General features: G+C 38.1%; 1 protein-coding gene across 8 annotated transcripts in view; it reads right to left on the minus strand.

Annotated features, from left to right (window-relative positions):
* Positions 1-25,043, minus strand: part of NEBL (nebulette) — a 148,231-nt gene that overhangs the window by 14,734 nt on the left and 108,454 nt on the right. For 3 of the 8 annotated variants that reach the window (XM_048511031.1, XM_048511029.1, XM_048511030.1), the window contains one exon: positions 2,286-2,457. In XM_048511031.1, the coding sequence (XP_048366988.1) occupies positions 2,286-2,457 (172 nt within the window). Of the gene's footprint in view, positions 1-2,285; positions 2,458-3,299; positions 3,405-3,867; positions 3,961-4,416; positions 4,510-5,000; positions 5,106-5,452; positions 5,559-5,592; positions 5,704-5,974; positions 6,086-7,459; positions 7,571-8,441; positions 8,553-8,689; positions 8,801-10,558; positions 10,670-11,421; positions 11,530-11,761; positions 11,867-13,532; positions 13,635-13,977; positions 14,086-18,811; positions 18,914-19,779; positions 19,882-25,043 lie in introns of those variants that run through there. The other 5 variants (XM_048511025.1, XM_048511024.1, XM_048511026.1 and 2 more) reach the window with 4 other exon arrangements.

Below are 25,043 nucleotides of genomic sequence, written 5' to 3' on the forward strand. Positions count from 1 at the left end.
GCAATTTCTGGGTGTAATGAAAATTTATATCCCAGAATTTCAGAACTGTGTTGAGGTTCAGGGGCCAGGAGCCAAGGGGGAGAGATGGGAAGCTGTTCTCATCCTGCCTTGAGGTTTTTAAAGGGCCACTATTTTCTATGGGAAAACCTGGCTTCCAAAATAAAACAATAGAAAACAATAGTCCTTTGACATGTAAAGGAACTGGAGATACTGCCAAACAGCTGATTAGGTAGACCTGGCCTCCAAGGCTAGGTTCACCATTAACAGAAAATAATGGAGCCATTATTTCCAATGAGAAGCAGAAAGTTCAGATGTACCAACAGGAAATAATGATCCCATTGCTTTGTACAGGAAGATTTGGCCTTTGTAAGGGCCATCGGAAATAATAGGCCAATTTCTTATGGAGGGTTGACCTGCCCTCTCTGCTGGCTATATGAAATAATGACTCCACTGTGTCCTGTAGGCGGTAGATCTAGTCTCCAAGGCCAGGTCTATTTGATCGATAGAGTCAGCATCTTCAGTTCCTATCAATCTTAAAGTGCTCTTAGGTTTACTAGGGGTAGACCTGACCTCTGATTTTGGAGGCCTGTCTTCCCATCTTACCAATAATAAAGCACTAAGGGATGGAATATCTGACAACGAACCCTCCACCAATTAGGGAGCAGGACTCACAAAGTCCTGCTCTGGGGCTGTGAAAGCCCTCCCAGCCTTCCCCTCCCCCACACCAAGCCTTCCTGCCCATTGATCCATGGGCTATCCATTTGAAGCTATTTAGCAAAGTAGTTCAGACTTTTAATTTACCTTCTTGGAATCATTTCAGACTAAAAATTAAAATACTATTTGTAACATGGATTTAATCCATATAACTACATATGCACTTTCCAAACAGCATTTGTCAAATATCCCCACTAAGTCTTTACTGGTTTTGACTCTGAAACTGGGAATGGGAGTGGGGGAGAGAAAGAGTTAATGTATGCTAGTGTATGCCAAAACTAAGATCAATAAAATATCAACCTTGGTGCAAAGGTATTGGGTTTTCTGATTTACAATGCTATCTTAAGAAAAGTTACACTGTTCTAGGCCCACTGACTTCAACAGACTTAGAAAGATATAGCTCAGTTCATAATTACATTAAATTGTTAGTTACTGAAGGACTATGTTTGCAGTGAGAAACAGCTACCCTGTTTCCCCGAAAATAAGACATCCCCTGAAAATAAGACATAGTAGAGGTTTTGCTGAAGTGCTAAATATAAAGCATCCCCCGAAAGTAAGACATAGCAAAGTTTTTGTTCGGAAGCATGCCCGTCAACCAGAGCATACCGCTGTGGAGCGGAAAAATAAGACATCCCCTGAAAATAAGACATAGCGCATCTTTAGGAGCAAAAATTAATATAAGACACTGTCTTATTTTTGGGGAAACGGTATCTAAAAGGATCCATTATGGTAATAACAGCATCCAGGAAGCCAAGTGTAAATTGCTATCTGAGAATATGTGGAATAGACCCCTGAAATGGCTAATTGTATTTTGAGAAGTTATCACTTCTCCAACAGATGACTGTGACAGGCATATTCGCGGCACTCATTTGATTGGTAGTCATAAAAGTACATGATATTCTTAATTATTTCTTATCTTCATAAATGTCCTAAATACTGTCAAACATTGTAAGAATACAAATGAAAAATTTCAGTACTCTGGGCAAAACTACCTGATTATCGTTCCTTTCAAATACACAAGATCATTCATATAATTGCCAAATAAAAATGCATTTTTTCCAAAAATAGGATTCCTTTCCCACACACTGAAAGCATGAACCTGAAGCCCACGTGCTGTGATCTATATGAAAATGTCAATGGCATTGTACTCTGTGACTGCTTACATTTTATAAAAGAATGTTTGAAGTGTTTAATTATCTGCCTCTGAATTAACAATTTAAGTACTTTTTACATCTCACCTCCATTTTCTTTTACCTTTTTTGCGTTTGTACAGCAAATGAATGTTTGATTCGAATCCATTTTCCCATCACCTCTTGAGCTAATTAATCTTCCTATTATCTCAGTTTTGCACAAGAGAATTATACTCCCCAAACCCCAAACTGACCTATCATTTTAATTTTTTTTTTGCAAAAAATATTACAAAACCAAACATATTTAACATTACATGTGGTTAGCACTGCAGTTAGAACAAACAGTTTGAGGGCAAGATTATTCTTTTCACTAAGGGGACTAGCAGCAGAAGTGCCCCACACATAACTCTTTTCAGCAATGAAACATACATATTCTCTTACCCACAATGATTCCAGGTCTTCTGTCCATTTCAACTATATGTGGGTGAACCCCTTTATATGCAGCATCACTAACCACCTGGGTATTTCTTCTCACCCGTTCGGTCACAGGATCATCAACTACTGATGTAAAACCTCTGCCTTTTGTCTTCTCAAAATCTTCATGGTACTTGATCTGCCAAGGAGTAAGAATTAAATTATGATTATTACCCAATAACCCAGAAGTCTTAAGTGGCAAAAAGACGAAGCATCATTATTTTGCCTAATATTTATTTGCATATTATCCAAGCAACTAACAACCATCATGCAATGATTCATTACAGGAAGATATCCACCTAGATATTTCACAACTTTCTTAACAATACTTTTGAGGTATTTTTGAAAAATACTTTTAAATATAAAAAGAGTCATGCTGTTTAATATGTTTAATGTTAACCAGTTACATTCACGTGCAAGTAACAATACTAAAGCCCTTTCTCAACATCATTCATTTCATACAAATTCAGATGTAGTAGGAACAAGTGCTTCATACCAAAGTGTTAGGATCAACCATTTCAGGACAAACCCTGAATACGCATTACCAAGGCATTAGCAATACTTTTGTAATTTTTAGTATGCACACACCCCCAGAACCTTATACTAGAAACTCACATACATAAATTTGCTAACAAATTCAATCAGCATGACACATTCAGATTTCCACTTCCACACACAAACCAGTCACATGCACAAGGCAGTGTGTGTATCACCTCTCCAGTTACACTCTGAGATACTGAAACAGACAGGAACCATGTGAAATATTAAAGAAGCCGCACACTGAGTTGTTAGGAAAACGATTTTATTAGTACTGTAAAAAAATACAATATTTATATGCAGTTAACTGTTTCATTCCTTTAGTTGCAAAATACATTCAAGGAGTGTGTTGCTAGTTACCTACATTAATGAGGAGTGCAATCCACATCTACAGCAAAATATTGTTCATTAGAACACTTCAGCCACATTAAAAATGTACCCTACCATTGAGATGTTGTTTTGTGTCTCTTTGACATGCCTTAACTCAGGTGTGTCTAGAATCACACTAGGTCTACCTCTCATCTTTTGCTGATCGCTGCTGTACTTAACCTGTAAAAACACCACATGATCATTAACCATGAAGATTTATGACAACCAGACTTAACAGCATGTACAAATTTTCTTTACTGTTCAACCCCCAGTTTAAAAAAAGGACCAGCAATGAATGCTTTGCCTATCAATGTATGGAAGCAATTTTAATTTTGACTACTATGTATATGTAGTAGACTCAACTGATTAAATACACTATACAAAATTTAGGGCACACTAAAAACTTCATCAGGCAATAAAATTGAAGTATAGAAAACCAAAGGAAGCAAAAGGAAAATCTCAGATTTACTGTTAATTGATTATTCATATTCAGTATCTGTCAGTATGAACTTTAGAAATAAATCTCTTTCAAAAGAATTTGTAAAGATTAGAAGATTCTGCTAAATGGCATATATCATAGAAAGGATAAATTGGTTACTTATCTAAAATAATAAAATTAATCAAGGACCACCAAAGAACTTGCCGAACTGATAATCTCTTGATTCTTCTTGACTCTCTCAATTTCAGGGGTGACGCTCAGAGAAGTAGCTTTGCCAAGCTGCCCTTTATAATAAACCTATTAATTTACAAAAACAAAACACACAAAGTATAGCATTTCATATGAACTATTATTAATTGGGTTTGCATCAGTGCTGTTACACCAACAGGGGGGTGCAACACCCCGGGCGAAACCATGGCAGAGGTGTGGCCAGGCCATGAGGGGGCATGGAGGGGGCGTGGAGGAGGCGGGCAATGCCGCAGCAGGGGTGCAGGGTGCAAGTGTGCCCAGGGCACAGTTTCCCCTCGCTCCACCCTGGTTTGCATTAAATACTACTTGGGACTAAAACAACAACAATGACGACACTACATTACAATGTCCTAGGCCTCTGGGTGAGGGTCAACTTGTAATGAAAGGCCAACAACCAGCTAAAACACTGGAAGCTGTGATATTAAACAAAATAATTTAGATTATTACTACTCTTACTGCAACTATTATTTCGGCAAAGGAATAACTAACATTAACAACACTTACTGTACTGATATTTTTCTGATTTTTCTTTACTCGTTCAGTCTCAAGAGTCTCTTTTACTGCTGTCCCAGCACCTAGTCCCTTTTTATACATCACCTTCATTAAACAAAAGAAAAAAATGAGCTTTTTTTTTAAGTAGGCAATATCCCAAGAACTAATTTGCACTGACATTACTGTTGATGTTTTAGGTTTCCATAAGTAATTTCAATTATCACAGGAACTAATAACATTTAAATTTTTCTGTAACTTGTAGTCTTCTGAGAACTCCTATTTTATGCCTGCATTAAGAAACATTTTTTTCAGCATTCTGATTTATCATTTAGAAAAATTACTTCTGCAACGGAATTTATATCAATACACCACAATACTAACAAATCCAAATCTAGGCAAGGTTCAAGAGATGGTTACTAGAACCACATTAGCCAGAAGGAGAGTGAAAATGCTTACTTGTGGGCTTCAGAGCATGGTAATGTATGAGTGATTTTTCCACTCATATAAGTGAACTGGGGATAGCTACATCCTGAAATATCATTTAACACAGAACATTTCAAAAATTTTACATTGAAATCAAACCTGGTGCTACTCACAGTGCTAATATTTCTCTGAGCACTTTTAATCCTTTCAGTTTCAGGTGTATCTGGTACAGCAGTATAGGTCCAAAGCATCTTCTCTGCTTCATCTTTATACTTCTTCTATAAAATATATACATTTCCCATTTTGATTTAACAGAATACAGTGCCAGCAACTGAATGACCCAGAACTCACAGGCATACATTGAATTAATACTTCTGATGAAATTAATGTTCACATCGGAACAAAATAAACAGTGCCGCTGTTCAGATTTTAACACCAAAGAGGTATTTACTGTTATGTGAATGAATCTTATAGACACTCATTTTCCCATTCCTCCTCTTGCACAGAGAACTTACGCTAATCATCTCTGCTTCAGCGTAAACGTAGCTCATTGTCACATCACAACTGGCATGGTTTGCCCTAAGTGTTCAAACCACAATTGCAAACAACATCTGAACCAACTTACTTTGTGCAGGAGACACCACTGAACTATAAGTTACACAGTCCAACTCTATGCAGAGTAAGTCCAGTTTAAGCCCATTGATTTCAACAAAGGAATAACTCTACACAGGACTGCACTGTTAATTACTTGAAGCCCCTACGCACTTGGCTGGCTATTTCAGAAGCTCTTTTTGCTCGCTGTATCTCAGGGATATCTGTGCCCACTCGCATTCCTTTCCCTTTGATTTCAGTCTCTAGGTCTTTCATATATTCTTTCTGCAAAAATGGAACAATAATGAATTATTAGATTTACAACATATCTAACTTTTCATATATGTACAGCTGGAATAATTCATGCGTGCTGCTTTCAAAGCTATGCTTACAAGGCAAAATAGATTTCCAGTGACTAGCCGTGCCCCTGTAGGATTCAGCTTGATTATTTTCTAGGTTTCTTTATTTCAAAGGGATTTGGTCAAAATACATTTTTGACAGACCATTGTAATATTTTTACTGTAAATGTCACTGAAGTATTGCAGTCCACACTCACCTGACTTGCAATTTCACCAGCTTTCTTAGCTCGTTGGATATCAGGTGTATCCATGCCCACCTGCATCCCTTTTCCTTTAAGTTCCATTTCTAGAAGTTTCTTATATTCTTTCTATGAAGGGCAGAACAGGCAACACTCAGATCTACAGTAGCAAAAGCTTTGTGCAGATTCTGCTTTTATCTGTGAGCTTTTATTAAATAGTACCATTGAAGCTCAAAACGTCCTTTTATAAACTCAGAACATTGTCTCTGTAGGAGATACACAGATCTACCAATTTTAAGATCTTTCAACAAAAGGAAAACACGGTAGTTTTTAATTTTCAGATTATATCTATTTCATTCACCTGAATCAAACTCTATGTTAATGAAGTAGTCTATATATTCAAACATTATAGACAACTGATAGGATCAAAAAAAAAGAATTAAGGGCAATTGCAGAAATCTCCATTTACCAGGGGAAACAGAAAAATCTCCCTCTTAGTGGGAACTGGAGAATATATCCTGTATAGTTCACTGATACCAGTATAGACTGTTGTTAGAAACTGAAACACCACAGGGAACACAAGTGGACATGAAATAGAAAATATATCAAAATGTAATGTCTTTCAAACCTCTCTGCCAAAAAAATCAACTAATAACTTTTTACTGACCTAGAGTAACAACTACAGAATGATTGTTACTACAGAGATGAAAACATAAAAATCAATACAAACTAAAAAGGTTTAAAAGCACAACCCTAACCACAGTTATAGTCTCTAAACCCATTCACTGCAGTGATTCATTTGTCTTAAGATGACACAGTTAAAAGGGTGAAATGGGTTAACTTTTATACCTTGGGTCACTAATCATGGAACTATTCTGAAACCAGGCTTAAAAATCAAATGCATTCTGGAATTCAGACCTTACCACTTAGCAAAAATTACTTCCAGTGATGATTAGTTCAGCACCATGGACAGTTCCCACGTTATAAAACTGAGACCAGAGCTAGATGTTAGGAAAGGAAAATATGGTTTCACCTATAATTGTTTTTCAAGGAATAGTATAGCATGGGGTCACACATGGTACAGTTGGCTCTACAGGCTTGCCACTGAAAAATTTTAAGCTCTTTCTGGAGCACAATGCACCCCCCTCCCTGGACATTTCCTACCCCTTTTTACTTAAGGCTGACAGGAAATCACCTTTCCCTCAGTTCTTCAAAGTCCCTGATAGAGAACAGGAAATTACCACATCAGCAGGCAGAATGCTCACAGCAGAACTGAAGGAAAGGATGAGTGACGGAAGAGAGGTCTATGGTTACAGGTGGGTCAGCCTTGTTTTAATTGCTGTGGTCACATCAAAAATTCACATGGGAGAAAAGTGAGTTGACTTATGTGGACAGGACAGAAGGCATGTAGCTCAGTATAAAACAGCTTGCACTTTTCTGACTTTTGCCACTCGGACTGGGCAGAAAGATGGGATAAAAATTTAGTAAATGAGCAAATAATACCTGGCTTGCAATTTCAGATGCTTTCTTCGCTCTCTGCATTTCAGGTGTATCTGTACCAACTTGCATACCTTTCCCTTTAATTTCAGCCTCTAGATCTTTTTTGTATTCTTTCTGTGAGTACAAGAATATATCTGTTATTGAGCTCACAAAGAACAAAATATCCAATAAATTACCTTCATAGGCAGCTTTTAAGGCTTCTACATTACATGCTTGAGACTCTCCTTATAGGCAATTTTACTTTTAGGCAAGCTTAAGCAGTTATTCTCTAAAGAAGAAGAAGAGTTTGGATGTATACCATGCCTTTCTCTCCTGTAAGTCTCCCGAGTCTCAAAACAGCTTACAAATTCCTTCCCTTTTTCTCCCCACAACAGACACCTTGTGAGGTGCAGCTCCCAAGCACTCTTCAAGGGTAGCCCTAAGCACACCACAACAGTCCAATTTAGATATAACTACAGCTAGGTCTGACTGATCAGGAATGGACACAGCTGACACACCAGCAGAAGCTGGTCGAAGTCACTCTGAACCACTACAGTTGAATGGTTTTCTAAGGTGACGGCTGCGTCGAGCAGTACTGCCAAGCTGAGAACCTGGTTTTTCAAGGGGAGCATAACCCCACCCAGGTTTTGAGAGGAGAGATTTGATGTTTGCCTACCTTTCTAATAATCCGGAGAATCTCTGTCTTGTCAGGACTAAATTTTGATTAAGAATTGAATAAGATTTTTCCCTATCCTACTCAAAAGAGAAACTGTACTTATACGCACAAACAGGATATTCAGTTCAAACAACATATTTCAAAACCAAAATTTCTATGATGTTTAATAGAAACATGACAGTAATGTAGTAGCATTCAGTGGTTTTGTTAGTGAAAAATGCAGCCATTGTATTTTACTTGTTCTGAAGTATCACCAATCAATTTTATTTTCACCCTAACATCATGCCACAAAAAATATAAACAAAATTTTAAATATTTTCTTTTACTGACCTCACTAACAATTTCAGACAGTCTCTTTGCTCTTTGAATGTCAGGAGTTTCTGAAATGAGCTTAACTCCTTTCCCTTTTATTTCATTTTCCAAATCTTTTCTGTATTCCTTCTATTAAAAACAGGTAGAAATGGTTTCAAAGCATGTACTCTTTCCATTGACTGTAAAAACTAAGAATACATTTCATTGGGTGCTTTGTGAAAAGTGCACTTTCCATGACATTAATAACCTTTACTAACATAACCTACCTCATTTAGTATCTGAGCTGCATTTTTCACTCTAATCAAATCTGGCGTATCTTCAAACACTGTCAGCCCTTTTCCTTTTATCCCTTCTTCCAAATCTTTTCTATACTCTTTCTGAAGGTTTAGAAAAAGAAGTTTCTCTGCTTTAAATCATGAGCAAGATCTTGAAAAGAAAAACTTCTTATTAAATATTTCAAGGAATGCTTTGAAAACCCCTATAAAATATGAATTAGATGGCACACATTTATCAGTTAAAATAGAATTGGGAAATCAAAAGATAGAATACACCTTGTGTGAAAAAAGTAATCTTTACATGTTCCTGGAAAAAATACATATGCTACTACTACAGTTACACAGATAACATATAAAATAGTAAATGTGTCTGCTACAGAGGGTAGCACTGCAGATTACAGAAAATAAAATGATACCATCACTCAAGTTCTATTAATGCTGCTATTATTGACAAAGGTGTGCTCAATACGATACAGAGGTACTTATCCAGAAATCAAAGTTACCGTGATTGTAATGAACCTGTACAATAATATTAAAGTGATAATAGAGAAGAGGCAAGCCAGAGCGGAGACTGTTATTCTGTTAACTGGAGGGGGAAAGTTACTGCTTGACTGATAAAACAGGCTCTTCTCTCTATTACCTTTATGCATCTGCTTTATGTACCTTCAAGCCACAGGCAAAGGCTTGGTCCAGACATCATGCTAAATCATAGTTAGGGAAGCTTAACTATGGTTTGATGTGATGTTCAGAATTAACAACCCACAGTTTATGACTGGCCAGCAAACCAAAATAAGAAAATGCAGCCTTGAAAATATAGTTCAACCACAGTTTGCAAACCATGCTCAATTCATCCTATAGTTTCACATGGTGACCAAATAGACAATTTGTAATTATAATCATGTCTCCCCCTATAGAAGGGGTAGCTCCATGAAAACAGGAATGAGGCTATGAACTTTGAAAGCTGAATGCTAAGTGTCCAAGACACAAGAGTGCACATACTGTTTTATACCATGGTTTTCCCATTGCACATGCGGACACTAGTACCATGACTGAGAACTATGGTAAGCATAAGTTGTGATTTGACACAATGAACAAACTGAGCACAGTGTCTAGAGAAAGAGCAGCTATCAAACAAATGCCACAGTAAGAGTGGCTCTGAGTGATTTGTTCCACATTGGTTTTCTATGGTTCGTAGGACTGTAAATGGCACAAGGAAAAACTAAAAGGGAAGGAATAAACATATGATGGAAACCATATAACGATAATAAGGGAAACAATTCATAAACAACTGTGATCTGCTTTTCATACTGGTAATCATACAGTGGTACCTCGGTTTTCGTCGATAATTCGTCCAAAAGGAATCGACAAAAACCGTAATCGACAAAAACCGAGGCACTATTTCCCAAAGGAATCAAAGTAAATCCAGTTAAAAAGTGCCTCGAACGGATTAATTGGCTTCCTCAAACCTCAGCTGGGAGGCAGAGCTGAGGTTTGAGGAAGCCCAGCCAGGAGAGGCAAAGGGAGCTCCTTATTTGGGCAGTGACTCCCCTGATGTCACTGCCCAAATAAGGAGCTCCGTCTGCCTCTCCTGGCTGGGCTTCCTCAAACCCCAGCCGGGAGGCAGAGGGAGTGAAAGGAAGGAAGGGGGAACCTTCCTTTCGCTAGGGTGACTTCCCCTGAAGATGGGAGGGAGGGAGGGAGGGAGGGAGGGAGGGAGCGATGAAAACCAAGGCAATCGAGGAAAACTGAGACAAATTTTGCTCAGAAAAAGTCGACGAAAACCAAAATTGACGAAAATTGAAGTACTACTGTACATATAAGATGCATGTATCGTTAGCTCTTTCATCTTTTAACTTTTACCTCTTTCAACAGTTTGGTAACATTTTTCACATGCAAAAATTCCGGAGTCTTGTCTAAATCCAATGATGGTTTTCCTCTGACTTTATCTTCAAAATCTTTTCGATACATTTTCTATGCAGTAAAACAAAACCAGTGCTGTTTAGAAAACACAGGGAAGTGTATGCAAGATATGTAATTCTGTTGCTTTAAGAGTTAAATGACTTGTTGAACAATTTCTAAATCATAAATAATCATCGTATTTGAGCAATATCTCGGTTTAAAAGCTAGTGTTGTACCAAACAGGGGACAAAGAACTGTCCCAAGTTATAGCATGTATCTAGGAGGTTATTCTACATTAAGAGCCCCATCCTCACAATATATCTCTGTGGGTAGAGAACTTGAATGAGCACTACATCAGGGGTCCTTAATGTGCTGTCCTTGAGCACCATGGCACCTGCTGACGACTCTCCTGGTACCCCACAAGGTATTTTTAGAAAGTGGGTGGAGCCAGGTAGGGTTTTTGCCCAGCAAAGTTTCTGATTAGCCAGTGGAGATTTGATTGATAATGCAGATGTTAAAAAATCCTGCTTTGGCAGCAGCTGCCAGCACAGCACAAGGATCTTCACTATGCAACTGAGGGTCAGCTGCAGCTGCCATTGTATGGCTGGATCAGCCTCCTGTGAAAGCCATGTCATAACTGCATCTACCGCACTACATCAAAATTTCAAAGGTGCCTTAAGGCTCAAAAAGGTTTAAAACCCCTGCACTTAATGAACAAAAGGGCATCAGCATAAGAGTCCACAACCCTTTACTCACACACAATTAAGCAGAATATAGTAGTGTTAGTACTACAGTAATTGGATTTCCATAAGCATTTCACCAACCTCGCTTTGAAACTTTTGAGCTTGCTTTGAAACTTGGTACATTGGTGTTTCTGAGAACTCTAGCATTGACTTGCCTTTAGATTTTTCATATTTCTCTTTGTACTTAACCTAACAAAATAGAATATTGATCAAAACTGTAGCAAATTAAAAAAAAAAACTTCGCTCATACAAATACATAGAAGACCAAGATCTTCATACAAGTTCCACAATGCATGGAAATGCTGAATTTATGCACAGCAATTTTCCTTTTACTATGCAGAGAATTGCTCGGCTTATAGAAGTACATAACTTTTGTTTCATGAATGCACAGAGCAGTGGCTTATGAAAACAGGAAGCATACCTGACTTTGTAGAACTGCATTTTCTTTGTGGAGCAGCTGATCAACTGTATCTGGTGCAAAATGATACAACCCCTTACTTTTCTCAAACAGTTTCTTATATTCATACTGAAACAAAGAATAGCAAAATATATTTGTGTCTGTGTGTGTTTATGTGTGTGTGTGTATACACACATACACACACAGTTCAAATAACTATCAGTTAGCATAGCCTCTCTATATAGGATAAAAACATTTTAAAGTTTTATTTATATTTTTCTAAAATTCATTGCAAAATCATAAAACTGTAAAACAGTTGTTGTTTTTTAAAGGGGGGGAATCCCTGTCAGTATGATACAGTCAAACCAAAATGACCATGGAAACCACACTCAAGGCTGAGAGTCTGTTTCTAAGTCTTGACAGGATTATGCAAGCAGCAATGTGACACTAGCACCTTTCAGGAGAAGCTAATTCAGGAGCTTTCTTCTTCCAAAACCCATGATCAAAGCCACTGAAATTATGGCACAATCTACTCATTCAGTTGCGATGTATAACAATACCTACTCTCTCCACTCCAACTTATGTACAGCTTTGGACCACAGCATTATAGGCTGTGAATACAAATAGCAGAGCCTAGACTCTAAACGAAAAGTAGGTTCTCATGTTCAAAGGCTTCTACGCCTTTCACACCTCAAGTATACAGCTCTGAAAGTACCCAGAGTTGGCATTCAGCCTTTCAGGGATAGAGTTTGAGGGATTGAGAGGGCAGATTATGAAACAGAAAGTCCTTCAGATCCCAGACTAAAACAATAATTTCAGAGTTTTTTGAATTGCTCATATATTAACAGCTCAGATTTTACAGTCTCTGGTTGCCTCCTAGTGGAAGCAACTAAAACAGTGAGCAATCATTACATATTTGAAAACTAAAGTACCCTAAGTCAATGTGCCATGATAAAATATGATGCCTACAAAAGTACTTTAAAAATACATAACAATACAAAATCACAAAAGAAAAACTGACCCCCAAAACCCTAAATACTAGGGTCTACCTTTTTTTTGTTTAATTGTGTACAACTATGATTTAACAATACTCAAAGTTAAACTGGAACAGAAGTTATTGTTCAACATTCGGAAATTTTTTAGGTCTGCATTCAATATCAACACTGTAGTAGGTGAAATCAGCCTAAAATATAGATTAAAATAATCAATAACCCCCTCCCCAGCATTATCCTGGCCGGGCCACTGCAATGTTTCATCCACAGTAACTAGATGAGCTTGTAGGCATGTTCCTCAACAATATTTTGGCTTTTTAATCTCTGCTGTTGGGTCTATTTCATTCTTTGTTTTATAGCAGAAAGAGTCACCACAGGAGGGAGATCAGATTTGAGTTGTAGTGCTTCCCCAAACAAGGGAAGTGTTGGGGCAGGGTGGGGCATAGTCCCACGCTCCCCAATCATGTGTCCCCTTTGCCTGCCCCCGCTCCCGAGGCCTGTGTTATCATGCCCTCCATGCTGTCCAATTGCAGCGCCAGTCCCGGCAATCATTTCCTCTCTTGCTCCAATCTGCTGGCATTCTGTTGTGGCAGACACAGACTAAGTCCTGCAGAACTTCCATGCTTGTAATTCCCAGAAGTGGGCTTCTATCATTGGGACTCCTTGCTTTGCCGTCTCTTTGGGCACCAGTTTAAGATTTGCTCGGTATCTCTGTTTTGGGGGACACCAACCACCATGGAAGGGAAGCTAGATTCATGTTTAAAACCCTAAAAATGTAGAAAGTTACAAGAATGCCAACTTACATTGCTATGGATTTTGCTAGCCTTCAAAGCATGTTCTAAATGCAACAGGTTTGGAAGTGCAGATGTTGGCTCGTGGAGGCTTTCCAGGTCTTTGTATTTCACCTACAATAATAACAATAATATATACAGTTAAAGAGCAAAAGCAAGGAATACCGAAATACACATCCACTTTCACTCACTAGAAAAGGCGGTTCTGCTTTTAATTCTTTTCCCAACTATTTAGAATGGCCATTAGGTGGCACTCATTTACTACTGTGTGTCCAAAGAAAATTAGCCGTAAATTATTCCATTCTTAGTACAAGAGTGAGTTTTAACCCTTTGAAGCAGACTGTTCTAAAGGTCCAATTAAAGCTAATAGTAAAACAAAAATCTCACTGAATAGCAGCAACTCTGAAGCATAATGGGGACCAACATTTTTTGAAACTGCAAAAACAACCCAACTTACATTACTTGCTAAAGCAGATGCAATTTGTGCTTGCTTGAAAGAGGCACTTTCAAGAGGATTGAAACAGTGGTTCTTCATATCCTTTATAAATTGCTCTTTGTATTTAGCCTGAGAAATAAACATATCATGTTAAGAGCTAACAATGGATAAATGTGGAGCTTATTTATATTTTGCATTCAAAGCATATTCTAAACTACCAGACAGTTATGCGCACAAAGTCAACAAACAGAAGCAGGGTGTAAAACTAGAACCAAGAACCTAGATTTCTAATGCACCCCTCCTGAATTAAGATACCCACACTGCCAGACAAACCAATCCAGAAAACCATTTAACCTAATACCACATAGGAAGTTGTGTCTGAAAAATACAAGTGACAAAGACACAATACACAGAGAAGCATTTCTGTGCTTGTAGAGGGCTACATAATATATTATCCTGGCCACATAATATATTATCCTAAAGACTTCATAAGTTAAAAGGAAAAACAGTGGAAACAGACAGATACTGAAAGAATGGATAAGATTGTATATGTGCCAACAGAAACACTTTACTATTACTTTAGTGAGACACTGTTCTGTTTATCCCAAGATTTGTTTATTATTTTAAGTTTTCAACCTTTATCCTCAATGCTAGGAAATCAGGCCAAGAGGAAAATTTACAAAGTGGGTTTTGGATTATCAAATACGCAATAAAACAAAAGGGGTTTCTGTGTGTGAGTTTTTCTCCTGAAGAATAGCAACATGTTCAAAATATCAAGACCGGTTGATCTGTTTGCATAAATCTTCATCGCCTTGTGAAAAAAAATTCCAGTATATATACATGGGCAGCTCCGGCATATGTACCTTTAGAACTAGCCCCTCACAAGAAAACAGTGGAATGAAATAGATCATCTGGTAACTAGAAGTCATTAAATTAAAGTCACAGCAAAATGCTATGGCTAGAGTGCTGGTCAGGACCAGCTTCTAGGATAAGGTGACCAGATGGTCACCTTTCCATCCCGGGACGGGGAAGTGGCTGTGACAGGCTGACAGCGTAAAGCGGTAAGAGGCCCCAGAAGCCACCTCTTACAGCTGCCAAGAGCCGCATGGGAAGAGAAGGCGTGCTGCACGGCACTCCCCAGTCAGAAACAGGGAAGCGCCCCAGAAGACACAAAGGCTGCCCCAGAAGACACAAAGGCTGCCCCAGAAGACACAAAGGCTGCCCAGCACTGCGGGCGAAGCGGCCTCTGAGTCAGGAAACAGGAAGCACCCAAGCCTTGCTGGTTTGGGCAGGCCTTCCCTGTTTCCTGACTGGGGAGCGCTGCCAGAAAAGGCAGTAAAGTGCTGCCACCTGGGGGGCCATTGTCCGTGTCGGGACAATGGCATAAGCTCCAGCGATGGACGCGGGACACTCTACTGCATGGCGTTGAAGTGTCCCAGCCGATAAATAGGGACGGATGGTCACCCTATTCTAGGAGCATATGTCCTCAATACTACAGCAATCACACTGGCTACCAACCCATTCCTAAGAATACCCAAAAACTTTCTCAAGAGCTTGCAAAGCCTTTGCCCATCATCTTCAAGACCTCTTGGGGGATGGGAGATATGCCAAAAGACTGGAAGGTGAATGTTATTTCAATCTTCAAAAAAGGGATAAAATATGACCCAGGAAACTGCAGGCTGGTCGGTCTGACCTACGTTCCAGAGAAGATATTGAAGTAGATTAACTTCAAATGCAGAATCTTGTTATGCTGTGCAGCAGTTTTCCTAAGCTATAAGTACACGTAGGAAGTCTTTCATATGTGAACATCACCTGCTGTTTGATTTCCCACAGACTTGCAAAATATATCCTAAGATGCTGAAAAACTACACAACAGGCGTCCCAGGATAAATATAAAGCACTCTGAAGCTCACCATTTATGTAGTATGTAGAAATGCTATTTACCACAAGAAACACTAGCTGAATATGCATCCCAAGCAAAAGACTGGAGAAAGTATGTGACAGGTGCTCAAGAAATAGCTCAGAATTTAAAAAGTGTGCCCCAGGCCCAGGGCCTATTTACAGCTATTAATGATATGTGTGCCACACCTTTCTTTCATGGAATTTACAGGTTCCCACCCAGGCACTGACCGGTGTTTGACCCGCCTCGCTTCAGCTACCTTGCTGAAACACGCACCTTAAGACTATGACCAAAGAATGTCAAAGAATGCCACAAAAAAATCTGGAAAGGCCTCATGAGACATGCTTCTTAGTGCAGCTACTTCTGCAGAATGATGCTTTGGGTTGAAGGCCCTGCATTTCAACACTGATACCTCATTAAGGAAGTATCTTAAAATATCATCTATGTTCTAATAATTATCTCTCAAACAACAATTAAATATCAGACTGATTGAGTACAAGATGTAAATTAGTATTCTTAAAAGATTATTACTGAAGAGCAAATTGTTAATAAAATAATGGGATTATTCAAGCAAAACCTTATTACTGGAGCTTTAAAAAGAAGGGGGGAGCATAACCCCATTGCTTTCAGATAGCCTGTATGATTAAAGAAAATGATATTTTAATTACATTATTTAACTTACAAGTATCATAAAGAAAATCTTCATTTTTTCCATATGGCCTAATTAACATTTTCTTTCAAATATTAACAGATGTACTGTGGTTACATATTCTGTTCCAATAATATTCTTGAAGTTTATGCTTTGGAAGGCAAAGAAAAATGGAGGATTTTGCTAAGCCAAAGATACAAACTCTAATCACCTGTGACAGCCAATTTTTACAAAATAGTTTTAAAAATAACCATGAGAAATTTAAATTCATTAAAGATGCATAAGGAAGATCTCTGTCCTATAATTTGCTGTTCTAGAACATGAACATATACTGTTTATAAATGCATTTATTTGATTAGTAAACATTTTCTTGAATCTTGCAAAAGTTAAGTTTGATACGGAAAAAAAAATTCAGACTTTCCAATACCAATTCCTAACTGATAGTAAATTTGGCTTTTTTTCAGTTCACTATAATGTACAATTTTGTTGCTACAAGTAAACCAAATATCAAAATTGGCCTCAACCATTTTATGTATAACAAAGTATAATTATTTTAGATTCCATCACCAATCAATGATGTATATTCTCATTAACCAATCCTACAATGGTTTGTCAAACACTGAATTTTTCCAAGTATGGTTTACACCAATCACATGGCTGCATCAGTGCCCTGGAGAAAGAAATTATTTGCTTCTGTAGCGGTTCTTGCTTGCTTACTGTGTCATTCTCTCTGCTCATATGTCTGCTTGACATAGTGGCAGGAACCACTGTCTTCTGGCTGGCATGAGGCATACAGATTAGAAGGGGAGTACAACAAATGCTATAATTGCCACTCCCAGGGATAGGGTTTGCTGTGTCATCTAATATGACACATCAATAACGCAAGAGAACAATAGACAGACACAAACCAAGTCCAGGTAAGTCATGAAAGATTAATGGAGAGGATCTCTTAGTACCTAATTTTGTACATTTTTAACTAGAGAAAGTCGGGCGGGGTGAAGAGGAAGTGGGAGAGAAATGAACAGGGAAAGAGAGAGAATCAGGGAAAGAGAGAGAAAGGGGGAGAGAGACAGAAATGGAGGAAAGGAAGAGAAAGGGGGAGAGAGAAATTGGGGAAGGGGAGAAAAGGGGGAGAGAGAGAAAGGGGAAATAGAAAGAAAGGAGGGAGAGAGTAACAGGGAAAGGGAGAGAGAGATGGGGAGAGAAAGGGGGAAAGAAATGAGGGGAAAGAGAAAAGCAAAAAGAGAAAGGGGGAGAGAAACAAGGAAAGAGAGAGAAATGGGGAGAGAAATGAGGGAAGAGAGAAATTACCAAGCTAGATCAATCAGGGTGGGGTTCTTCCTGTGTTCCCCCTTGAATGCCTGGAGTTCAACCCCCACCCCCCACCCCGGTTACATGTCTGAATGGATCTCTTTCTGTGAAGAGAGCATTCAAGTAAGAAACAGACAGTAAGCAAAAAGTTTTTGTGGAATAAGAAAAAGACTAAACAAATATTAGAATGGCAGCTTGTGGTCCTAAATGACACTACGTTAATAACTATGAGCCCGCACTTTGAAAAAAATACAAATTATACCATTAACACTAAGCCCATTATCACACTTCAAATATTGTTTTTGCTTTTTCTGAGAACTTCCATGACTTTATGTTCTCTGTCCCCTTTTAAGTATTATTAATTTTATTCAACTGATAAATACATAGTGACTTTATATCATCTTGATAATTGAATGCCATGACAAAACACAACACCATTCTGTGTGCTGCCTTATATTTCATTGGCTGAGTTGAATCACGTGGTTTAATTTTCCAAAATACCTATTTTGGGAAGTAACTATTTCACTAAAAACATGTGTACTTTGAAATTTCCAGAAGGGTAGCCATGTTAGCTTTGAAACAAAAGTAAAAAAAAACATTTCAGTACAGTACAAAAGTAAAAAACAACATTTCAGTACAGCAGAAATGATGATATAGTTTTCCCAGGATGTAAAAATGTGTTAAGCAAAAAAATGACTGAAATCGGGTTTCCTCATCTACTCTGCATACTGGTACCCAGCAGTGGAAAAAGAAATTCACGTGTGCTTTTTGGTTAAATTAAACAGCACCTGGACTTAGATATATAGTTGCAGCATTTTCAGCATGTAATATCTTCCAAATATAGCAGTTCTATGGAAAAGACTGGTAGAAAACTTACTATCAAGTTTTCACGCAATTACAGACATTTTGCAATTAAAGAAGTGAAGCATTTTATTGCATTCCTGGGAATAAGATATCTGAATAGACTCATTGTGTGAAAACCATCAAAATCTTACTTGGCTTAAAAATTTGGAAACTTCTTTAGCATGGTTGATGTCTGGTCTTCCAAGGACATATGGTTCTTTATTCATTCCTCGGCTTCCTTTTGCATATTCCACCTTCAAGACAAAAGTCAAAATAATTTCTTCAGTGTTTTTTTTTTCCTTCTTTCATTTTTTTCCATTGGAAATATAAGCCTCCAAAGCATCGATGGAGCAAGTTAGTGACACCACTTTTGCTAACACTTTAATCAGCAATTCCCGAACTTTTCCCAATTTATCAAATGTACCTTTATTTTATTTGAGAAACAATATGCTGTGTTAAAAAAAAAGTACACTTCAGTTTAACCAAACAGATTGAAGATTTGACAAATTTTAAAGAATATCTGAATTGAAAGTAAAAATCCCTGCTCTAGATGAGAAATACGTGGATATTTGGGGGTGAGAGTCCACCCTCCAAAGCAGCCATTTAGTCCAGGGTAAATCTTAGGTTGATTTCGCACAGCATAATTATACCGGATTACATTCAGTATTTAAAAATCCAGGTCTATTTTATCCCGGTTTCTCCTTTTGAATGGGTGCCCGTTTCTGTGAAGGAATCTGCCAAACTGGTGCGAACCGGCTGAATCCCACCTCTGCTTGTAAGCCACCTTGAGTCTCTTTACAGGATCCAAACTCTTCTTCTGCTACTACTACTAAAGTGTTTAGGATGTGTTTGAAAACTTGTTATGAAACTGACATTCTACCACTGCAGAGATACTGTACTGTTGAAAGCAAAGAGATGTGCCAGCACAAATATTTAGGAGGAATCAGTTATTGAAAATTGTCCACTTTAGGGAATTGCGTTCAGCTACATTTGTCACTCTAAACTTAAATCTATGATTTCTATTATTATATACATTTTCTACTGTTATTCTGCTTGCAGTAAAATAAAAATATAATTAAAATTACTCATATTGCCCCAAAACAACAAAAAAAGTTCATACATTGCTTATTATCTTTGTTAGCAGGGTGGCCATCATTACATCTGGTCTATCCAGCACTTCTGTGTATCTGTGAGTATCAAGCACATCTTTCTTATATGAAACCTATAAAACAAAAGAGTCTTACAACCGGCATACCTTAGCAGCATAGACATAAACGCAATAAAATATATTAAAACCAAGTACACAGAGCATTACCAAGATTAAACTGTAATAAAGCTTCATATAAAACATATCATAAACAATTTACAATTTTTAAAAGAACAGAACAAAAAGATGGCATATTACAACACATATAATACAAAAGGGAAAGATAGCATAATATTTATGTATAAAAATTATTCGATTGGACATCAAACAGAATTGTACTTGCTTTTGCCTCCATTATTTACATCTTACATTTTTGAAAGAAAGAAAAAATCAAATTAATAGACTAAGAAACTTTGACATTGTAGACAAAGCAGATTAAAGTTTTCAAGTCGGAGGAAAATAATTCTATCATAAATAACATGTAATATAAAAAGGAGATATGAAAATTGCTAATTAATTCTTATTTTTTCATACCATCTCTTCTGAAGTAATTTTGAAGTAATTACTGAAGTAATTTTACATGAATTGCCTAAAACGCCTAAATTTTAATTTTATATAAAAATGTGAAGTTGCTATGATAAGAACAAAAAGTGAATAAATCAACAGAATAGAAAAACTGGGCTACAATTTTTAATCAAAACCTTTCAATGTATGCTGTGGAGAAATCATGTAATAATGCAAAATAGTGTACAAGCTGTTCCTTATTCCACTTTATCAACTAAGGCATCTTCTAGGTATTAGCTCCCTGAGGATGTTTGTCATTTTTTTATGTAATAGAGGAACATTTTTAAAAAACTACACGAAACTACATGAAAACTACATGAAACATTGGCAAAACATCTACTGAATATATTTATAAGTTAACATATCTCATTCACCACAACTGTGCAAACCATTGCTAGTAATTTTACAGAATGAAACCAGAAGCACATGCAAACTCCTGCAATTCAGAGCTTTACATAGATTTAGCTAATTATATGCTGTTCACCCTAATGACCACATGAGGTGAAGGGAATATCATAAAGACAGCAGGAACAGGTTTCTGAAAAGGACTCCATCATCCACATAAATTGCAAATTAAAGCCCAGCATATGTGCTGAAAACAGAAGCTATCGACTGAAACTCTCAGTTCAAATACAGAGAAAAATGCACAAAATCCTTTGGAGAAATCCACAGCAATTTTGTGTCTTATTGTTCCCAAGCGGCAGTCTCATAGTAAATGAAACAAAGTAGTATGGTTAATTTCATGGCGAGGAGTGTTGGGGGTGGAGGGGAATCAGACAGTAGTTATTTCACCGAGAAAGTTTGACGTAAGGTCTAGTGCAATACTTTTCCTCCCATGAGTTATTAGCCTCCTGGACGCAGGCAAAGATATATTTATGTTAGAGAGAGATGGAGACAGCTAACATTTTGCAAAAGTCTGTGAGATATACTCTGCATGCTGCCATTCCCAATGGTAATTCTAATGTTATGGAGCAGCGCAATATATCTTAACTCATGAGCTGACATAAAACAGGGAGATAATTTTTTTTCAAAACACCAACTGTCAAAAGTGCCTCCCTTTGATTACTGAACACCACAAAAAGCTGTCTGTGGAGGTGTGTATTGGTGGGCACATGTCCCCTTGCCAAGACAATGAAGTTAATAATCTCTGTCTTGCCATGTGATACTTGTAGAAGTTTAATTGCCTATTCTTGCTGCCACAATATCAATACTAAAAGATGAGAAGTAGTATGTCAGAAGCATTCCTGTCCTTCCAATCCATTTTAGTTTGTGAGAAATGAAGACACATTTGGTCCCAAATCTAGTTTGCCAAATGGCAGATTTACTAACCTGACTAATAAAGGGATTAAAAGCTTGCTGTCAGAGGGCCAGCCTTTAGGGGTGGCCTGACACTTAAAGAGACATCCACCATTAATCAGCTGGCTGTGAGGATCTTTACAAGGTGTATCTGTGACCCCACAGGTCTGATGGATCCCAGGTCTGACCATGGAGTTAGTCTGGTGTTTGGCTACTGCTGAATTGTGTATTTTTATCTTTGTTGTTCTGGTCGTTGACCGTAAATAAATGATTTGGATTTGGTGTTTGGTTTGCTGTTGTCTCCAGTGCTCCACGCCACCCAAACTGTTATAATATTTAAGCTTTTAGAACCAGAAAGCCAATTCAACATTGCCAAACATACTGTGAAATAAACAAAAAAAATTCAATCAGGGCATATTTTCAGTCTTTCATCTATATATTGCCAAACAATTTACTTTCATCTATATATTGCCAAACAAGTAGAAAGTGTGTGCAAAAAAAAGGTTGTTTGGAATCAGTTTTTTAAAAAAGTGGGATAACATTCCAATGGACATGAGTCTAGTGAGCACACAATGTTTGACTACACATTGTTACATCGGGCACATATGTGTGACCTATATACTGAGGGAACAAAGGAAGGGGCTGGGATCTGCAGAGCCCCTCCCTTCCCCCCTTCTTAGAGCCCATTTTCATTAAAGGTCAAATGCGCTTTGGTGCCAGTATGGCATAAATGTCTACTGTATTAGGTAAATAAATATGCCATATTAATTTTCAGGTCTATATAAGATGAGGACGTCAAATTTAGTAAACAAGTATTCATCAGTGTTAAATCCGAATCTTATTCCTAGTTTCTTTCATTCACTATATTTCCAGTCTGTGGGACCGGTGTTGAAAATAAAAATAGTTGGTATGACAGGAACAAGGGACAGTAATACAGAATACTGAATTTAGGACGAGACATGAAGATTCAATTTTTTTTTCCTTAACAGCTTACCACCTCTTGTGTAAGTATAAAGTGCCAGCAAAAGTGCCAACTAGGGTTGGTGATTCAGATGCAACAAATCACCTATTCGGGCCAAATCATGGCCTATTCAGACATATTCAGCCCAAATACCTTATGCCCAAATATGAGATGATCCAAATAGAAAGTATTGGGATCGGCTTGTAAGTATTCGGCGGCATTCGGGGATCGTTTAAACAATCCTCGAATGCCACCACTTCTCCCCTTTCCCCAGCAACTGCCTGCACGCCAGGGAACTGTAAAAACCCGCGGCTTGCAGCTGCTTGCTGGGAGGGGAGTAGAGTCCACACATTCCTTTTCCCGGCAAGTACCTGTAAGCCATGGATATTTAAAGATCCGTGGTTTGTAGCCACTTGCAGGGGAAGGGGGGTAGAGTCCACACACCCCTTTTCCCGGCAAGTGCCTGCAAGTTGCAGATCTTTGAAGATCCATAGCTTGCAGCACCTTGCCGGGGAAGGGGGCATGGACTCTCTGTCAAACCTAAGAGAGTCCACCCCCCCCCATTCCCCCTCCAAAAAGGGAGACAGTGTTGGGGCTTCCCTCTCTTTCCAATCTTTCCCTCTCTTTCTCCCCAGGGCTTCTTTGCTTTGGGATGGCATGGAAGCAAGAGAACTGCTTGGGAGAAAGAGAAGAAGACTCGAAAGGGAAAGAATGGGGGTGGTGGATTCTTTAGGTTTTTTTCTTTCTTTAAACATTGTTTAAAGAGAGTTCAAGCAGCTTGAACAATGTTTAAAGGAAGAAAAAACTAAAGAATCCGCCCGCCCAAAGAATCGCCCAATACTTACCTTGGGGTGCCTGTCAGGGGCACATTTTTTAGGCTAGCAACACCAAAATTGGAAGGTATCTTCAGGAGACTCTCCTAATAATACAACCCAAGTTTGGTGAAGTTTGGTTCAGGGGGTGCAATTTTATGGACCCTCAAATGGTAACCCCCATCTCCTGTTAGCTCCCATTGGAAACAATGGGGGATGGGACACTCCTTTGAGGGTCCATAACTTTGGACCCAATGAACAAAATGTCACCAAATCTGGATGGTATCATCAAGAGAGCCTCTGGAAAATACCATGAAATTCTGGTGCCGCTAGCTTTAAAAATGTTCCCCCTGCAGGCCAAAATCTGAAAAACATTGAAAAATACAAAAAAAATCAGACAGACCTGAATATATTCAGATATTTGAATATATTCCTGGATACCAAATATTATATTCGTCTTATTCAGGCACACATATAATTTTTGGCCCAAATTAGCCCGAATCCCAATTTTATCAAATATTTTTGGTAGTGCTCAACCCCATGAGCTTTATGGTAACCCCACAGGGTTTTCAAAACAACAAATAGAAATTGCTTTGCCATTGCTTCCTCTGCAAAATGATCCCGGAATTCCTTGGTTATCTCCCATCCAAATGCTAACTAGAGCTGACTCCACTTAGCTTCCAAGATCTGATGAGACTGGGCTAGCCTGGACCATCCATACCACCCTGTACCATACCAAAAACTGATATGAAACACCCTCTCAATTTGCCATCTGGCATTAAGGATTTACAAGTGGAAGCAGGGGAACAAGAAGGCTATAGTCCCATGAGGCTCTTGAAAATAATTTCATGGTGATTTGTATTCTGACCAACATCTATACATATTAATTGTAATTAAGACAATTCTAAACGTATTGGTATGTGGATACAAAGATTATTCAGTCTTCATGACCACAGTCAACAAAAGTCCACAGATACATGTGAAATGAGAAAAGCATAATCCAATACATCTTACATTGCTTAATTTAGCATTCTAACCTCCAATGAGACGTTCACTCATTTTTCTCAAAAATATTTTTAAAGATTGTAGATGCAGAGGTTGGTAAGACTGAAGGATTACCAATTATCCATGAAACATTTTGGAATCCAGCCAACAATCAAAACTTATAAGACCAGCCAAAATCGTGAGCTTTCTATATTATTCATGGGAAATGTTCCTTCTCCTACAGCTTTTTACCCTATTGCCAGAGTCAGAAGAAGAAATCTGTTTATAGCTATTTACTTATACTAATTTAATACAGCAAAAATTCGAGTTTTCATGTTTTGAAAACTAAATCGTCTATTGTACCTTTCAAAGATGTCTATGGGCTTTTGTGTACATACTGTTTGCCTGGAGGCTGTTTGCCTCACAGTGGGGTTTTCTCGGGGTATTTTGTTTACACAAGAGAGTGGGCTAAAGAACTCACTCAGGCACTTGTTCTCAAGTCCATTCAGCAGAGACAAACTGGTCCAGAACAACAGGTTTTATTTGCCAGGAAAACACCTCATGCAGCCATCGCCATTAGCTGAGAACTAGAAACCAAAACCAAACGCTCCACCTAGTTG

This window comes from Sphaerodactylus townsendi, linkage group LG11, assembly GCF_021028975.2.
Source record: "Sphaerodactylus townsendi isolate TG3544 linkage group LG11, MPM_Stown_v2.3, whole genome shotgun sequence".
NCBI classification, from domain to species: Eukaryota; Metazoa; Chordata; class Lepidosauria; order Squamata; family Sphaerodactylidae; genus Sphaerodactylus; species Sphaerodactylus townsendi.